The 5,866-nt window shown below is 50.9% G+C and overlaps 1 protein-coding gene across 1 annotated transcript; it reads right to left on the minus strand.

Moving 5' to 3' along the window:
* Nucleotides 1-2,956: 2,956 nt before the first annotated feature.
* LOC150023148 (uncharacterized) lies at nt 2,957-3,900 on the minus strand. The gene is made up of 2 exons (XM_090297737.1): nt 3,605-3,900; nt 2,957-3,509 (listed from the first exon to the last, which is right to left on the minus strand). The coding sequence occupies exons 1-2, from the start codon at nt 3,898-3,900 to the stop codon at nt 2,957-2,959; spliced, it is 849 nt and encodes a 282-aa protein (XP_090153863.1).
* Nucleotides 3,901-5,866: the final 1,966 nt, after the last annotated feature.

Raw genomic sequence — 5,866 nt, forward strand, 5'->3', positions numbered from 1 at the left:
AGAAGAGGCTCTTCGACAAAGGTCAAAAGTATACTGATCTTGAGTCAAGGGTCTTGCCTTTGCGCACCAAGGTGGTGAAGCTGGAAGAGGAAGCAGCGACAACTAAGGCAATGATGGCGAAGCTTGAAGAAAGAGCCTCCAGTCAGGAAGTGCAGCTTGGTCGCTCGGGAGCTAAGCTCACTCAACAGGCTGAAAACCTCAAGAAAGGTGAGGCTGAGCTGATTTAGGACGCTGTCGATGCGTATGCTACGGGGTTCGAGGACGCCCTTGCTCAGGTTTCCTGTGTGCACCCTAAAATGGACGCCTCACCCTTCGTGACATCGAATCGTGTGGTGGATGGGCAGATCGTGCCCAGGGCACCACCATCATAAGTTGTATATTGTTTCCCAACGAAAAATTCTCCTTTTAATGCATTATTCGCTTATAACTTGCTTGTTTAGATGCCTCAAACTCTTAACTGCTTTAACTTCCTTGGTCTTGATCTGTTTGAATGTCGATCTTCTATTCCGCTTAACTGTTGTACCTCGCGCTGATGCTTCTCACAACGCCATTGGCTAACACTTGAACCTCAGGTAGCACGCTTCCCTGCCCCATGCTGCCGTATATTCCGTTAGGTAGTGGGGGTTTGCATACTAACCTGAACTGACCTCACCCTTGCTTAGGATCGGGGGAGGATTTAACTGTAAACTGCGTTGTTCAACCTTGGCGTTCTTACCCGAGGGGGAGGTGTTCTCTGCGAACCTGCCCTTCCCGCTCCCAAGACTTCTAACCCAAGGGATAGCCTGTGACTGACCTCTTAGAAGAGGATTTCTCTGATGAACCATTTCTCTCAACCTTAGCGTTTTCACTCGAGGGGGAGGTGTTCTCTGCGAACCTAACTCTCCCGCACTCTAGACCTCTAACGCAAGTGAATGGCTCGTATCTGACCTCATCCTCGCTCAATAGCGAGGGAAGATTTCTCTGGTGAACCAAACTTGTTCATTCTTGGTGTTCTCACTCGAGGGGGAAGGTGTTCTTTACGAACCTACCTTTCCTACCACCGAGACCTCTAACCCAAGCGAACGATTCGTAACTAACCTCGTCTTCGCTCAAAGGCGATGAGGATTTAACTAGTGAACCATTTCGTTCAACCTTGGCGTTCTCACTCGAGGGGGGAGGTGTTCTCTACGAACCTACCTTTCCCTCTCTCGAGACCTCTAACGCAAGGTGAACAGTTTGTAACTGACCTCATCTTCGCTCAAAGGCAAAGGAGGATTTCACTAGTGAACTATTTCGTTCAACCTTAGTGTTCTCACTCGAGGGGGGAGGTGTTCTCTACGAACCTACCTTTCCCTCTCTCGAGACCTCTAACGCAAGGGAACAGTTCGTATATGTATTGTACAAAAATTTGAGAATATACTTCATTCAAAATTTATAGGGTGACCTCATTAAAAAACCCTTATAAGGGAAAAAAAACGCCCCATAAGAACAATGTACAATGTTACTGTTTAACTGAAATAAAACTTGAGGTTGGTCGCATTCCATGTACGAGGAATCGCGCCTCCCTCCAGCGTCTCAAGCCTGTATGCTCCATTCCCAAGGGCCTCTGTTACTCTGAAAGGACCAATCCACTTGGGGGACAGCTTGTTCTCTAGTTGATATGGGTAGGCCTTCTGCATCACCAGGTCGCAACCTGGAACTGGCGAGGCTTAAGCTTCGAGTTGTGCTTGTACTCCACCCTTCTCTTCAATGCTTCAGCTTTAATTCTTGCTTCCTCCCTGACCTCGTCCAGTAGGTCCAGGTTCACCTTCCTCTCTTCGTTGGACTCTTCAACCACGAAGTTCTGGAAGCGTGGCGAGCTCTCCTGGATCTCCACTGGAATCATCGTGTCCGACCCATACACCAAGCTGAGGGGTGTCTCTCTGGTGGTGGAATGGGGAGTGGTGTGGTAAGCCCACACAATTCTAGGAACCTCCTCTGCCCAGGTTCCTTTGGCCTTCTCGAGCCTCCTCTTCAAACCTCTAAGCAGGACTCTGTTGGTAGACTCGACCTGCCCATTTGTCTGGGGTGCTCGACTGATGCGAACACCTGCTTTATTTCGACTTCTGAGCATAGCTTACCCAGCTGTTGGCTTGCAAACTCTGTGCCATTGTCAGACACCAAGCGCTTCGGTACCCCGAAGTGGCACACTATATTCTTCCACACAAAGTGTTGGATCTTGTGGATCGTGATCTGCGCCACTAGCTCAGCTTTTATCCACTTCATGAAATACTCTATGGGAACCATGAGGTACTTCATCTGCCTTATCGCCAAAAGAAAGGACCCCAGGATATCGATTCCCCATGTATGGAAAGGCCAAGGACTGTAAATCGACCTGAGCTGCTCTGGCGGCGCCTTGTGCCAGTCAGCATGTTGTTGACATTGCGCTGTTGTGCGTACCTCGTGCAGTCTTCCCTTACGGTTGGCCAATAGTACCCCGCACGAATGGCCTTTGATGTTAGAGATTATCCACCGATGTGACTCCCACATATCCCTTCGTGGAGTTCTGCCATTATCCGTACGCATTGGTCTCCGCTTACACATACCAAGATCGGATGGGTGAACCCATGTCTGAACAACTCTCCGTCAATGAGAGTGTACTTGGCAGAATTTTTCTTGATTTTCCTGGATTCTGTGGGTTCCAGCCGGAGTATCCCATCAGCCAGGTAGCGCTTGTAGGGCGTCATCCAGGTATCTCCTCCTTCGACCCGAAAAACCTGCATTGATTCCACCCTAGGACTGGATATAGGCTTACCTTGGGAGTTTGCAGTGTTTCCTGAGTCAATGACCAATGACTCCTCGCCCCTCCTCTTGTCGTGCTAACCTGATGCACCCCCACCCAGTTATCTGCGGTGAATGTTCGAGGTGTCTTTAGGGTTTCCTGTATGACCGTCCTCTGCCTGCCCCCTTGCTTGAACTGGCGAGCTTAGCTAGCAAGTCAGCTCAGGCATTCTGCTCTCTGGGGACATGCACCACCGCGAATGACCCCTTCAGAATCTGGACAAACCCTAGGTAGGTAGCCATCTGAGGGTCCTTGGCCTGGTATTCCCCATTCACCTGACCTGTGACTAATAGGGAGTCGCTCTTTGCCAATAGACTCTGCACTCCCATCTCTTTTGCCAACATCATGCTTGCAATGAGGGCTTTGTACTCCGCTTGATTGTTGTTGGCCTTGAAGGCGAACTGTAGGGCCTGCTCTTAACAGCCCGTTCGGTCCCTTCAAGATGACACCTGCCCCGCTGCCTTGTTGGTTAGAGGACCCGTCTACAGAGAGCACCCACTGGAAGTTGGCTTCCTCTTGGTGTGCATCTGTAGAGGAGAACTCTACCACGAAATCTGCGTAAACTTGGCCTTTGATAGGACCTCGGGGCTCATACTGGACATCGAACTTTGAGAGTTCTATTGCCCATCGAACTTTGAGAGTTTTACTGCCCATCGTACCATCCTTCCCGCCACATCCGGTTTCTGTAGGACCTTGCGGATTGGCAGGTCTGTCATCACCACCACTGTAAAGCTTTGAAAATAATGGCGAAGTCTCCTAGCCGAGAACACCACTGCTAGGGCCGCTTTCTCTAGGGCCTGGTACCTCACCTCAGGCCCTTGCAATACTTTGCTCACAGAGTATATAGGCTTCTGAACTTGGTTTTGCTCCTGCACCAGGACCAAACTGATTGTCCGCTCCGTCACTGCGAAGTATAGGCGGAGTGGAGTACCTAGTTGTGGTTTCCACAACACTAGAGGACTGGCCAGGTACTCCTTCAGCTTGAGGAACGCCTCTTCGCACTCCCTGGTCCAGATGAACCTACTGTTCCTCCTCAGACACTGGAAGTAAGGGTGACCCTTGTCTCCTCCAACTGATACAAATCTGGACAGAGCGACCATCTGCCCTGTTAACTACTGCACCTCCTTCATCGAGACTGGGTTTCTCATCGCAAGGATTGCAGCACACTTCTTGGGATTCGCCTCTATCCCACGCTCGGTGAGAAGGAAACCCAAGAACTTACCCGCTTCCACCCTGAACACACACTTCTCGGGGTTCAACTTCAGTCTGTACTTAGCTATTGTTGTAAATAGCTCTTCTAAGTCAGCTACATGTTGATCTTTCATTTGCGAGGTCACCACCATGTCGTCCACGAAGGCTTACACATTTCGCCTTATCATGGGCGCGAGCACTCTGTTCATCAGCCTCGTGTAGGTGGCGCCTGCATTCTTGAGCCCAAAGGGCATCACGGTGTAACAGTAACAAGACAGCTCTGTCATGAACACTGTCTTGCACTCATCCCTTGGGTGCATCTTGTTCTGGTTGTACCCAGAAAAATCATCCAGGAAGCTGAGAATCTTACAGCCCAAGGCGTTGTCTACCAACGCGTCGATGCTTGGTAGAGGATAGGAGTCCTTCGGACATGCTTTGTTGAGGTCGGTGAAGTCAACGCACATTCTCCATTTCCCGTTGGCCTTCTTCACTAAGACCACGTTGGCCAACCACTCGGGATACTGGATCTCCCTTATGTGGCCAGCGCTCAACAACTTCTTTGTCTCTTCTTTAATAACTTGTCGCCTTTCTTCGTTGAACTTCCTTCTTCTCTGGCGGACAGGCCTGACCTTGGAGTCCATGGTGAGGCGGTGGCACAAGAAGTCTGGGTCTATGCCTGGCATGTCCTAGGCGGACCATGCGAAGGCATCCAAATGCCGTGCTATGACCTCGACGATCTGATCCTGTGCTGCTTGGCCTAGTGATTTGCCAAGCTTGAATGTCCTTCCTCTGATCTCCCTCTCCAGGACTTCCCCTGCTGGTTCGGGTCGCCTCTCCCGGGCGATCTCTGTTGGGGTGACCCCTTATTCACCTGGTGCCCTGGTGGTAACCATGAATTCCCCTCTCTTCGTCATGAGGCTGTTCTCACAACATCTATTAGCCTCTTTCTGATTTGACTTTATGGTAATCACCTTCCGTCCCAAGTCAGGCAACTTCATCTTCATGTGCCTCCTCAACGCCACCGCCCTCAGCCTGTTCAGCGTAGGTCTACTAACAGTACGTTATATGTGGAGGGGGCATTGATGACGAGGTACTTGATGTTCTCCGTACGGGACGCGGTACCATCTGTGAAGGTGGTCCTCAACTCCAAATGCCCACGCACCTCCACCTGGTCTTCTGCGAAGACGTACAGGTAGCCAATATAAGGTCTTAACTGATCAGGGGATAGCTGCATTTTGTTGAAGGTCGTCCAGAACATCACGTCTGCCGAGCTTCCTTGATCCACTAGTACATGATGTACCTTCCTCCCAGCGGTTACTACTAAGATCACCACCTGGTCATTCTCGTGGGGGACAATATCTCGGAGGTCGGCCTTGGTGAAGACAAGGTCGACGTCAAGGGCGTCGTCTAACTCTTGCGCCTCTACCGACATCACTGCTCGTGCATACTTCCTCCGCTGAGAAGCGGTGCACCCTCCTCCTGAAAACCCCTCTGCGATAGTATGGACCTCGCCATGCACGAGTATCTCGTGCCCCTGATCCTCTCCTGATACTGTCAAGTTCGGGGCTCGTTGTGACTCCGCCAAGTAGTCATTCAGGAAACTGCTCTTCACCAGCTCATCTAATTGGTGTCCCAACGCCAAGCAATTGCATATGGCGTGGCCAAACGCTTGGTGGAACTCACACTGGGCGTTCTTGTTGGGCCCTAACTTTTTGTCAGACTTAGCGGGTATCTTCAACCTCTCCGCTATATTGGGGACGGCGATTAGGTCCTTCAGGTCCACCACGAAGTTGTCACTTGGTGGTACATTCTCCCTTGCGCGTCCCCTAGTTTGGGGCTTCCTGGTGGCGTAAGGTTGCTGCTTCGCTGGAGCCC

This window comes from Phaseolus vulgaris, chromosome 11 (genome assembly GCF_051622355.1).
Source record: "Phaseolus vulgaris cultivar YP4 chromosome 11, ASM5162235v1, whole genome shotgun sequence".
In the NCBI taxonomy this organism is placed as follows: domain Eukaryota; kingdom Viridiplantae; phylum Streptophyta; class Magnoliopsida; order Fabales; family Fabaceae; genus Phaseolus; species Phaseolus vulgaris.

What these genes read in the sequence shown, in the direction of transcription:
- LOC150023148 (XM_090297737.1), bottom strand. Translation starts at nt 3,900, where the DNA reads ATGGTCGCTCTGTCCAGATTTGTATCAGTTGGAGGAGACAAGGGTCAC. An exon ending in TTGCAAGGGCCTGAGGTGAG is followed by an intron (nt 3,510 to 3,604) that starts GTACCAGGCCCT and finishes TGGTGATGACAG; the next exon opens with ACCTGCCAATCCGCAAGGTC.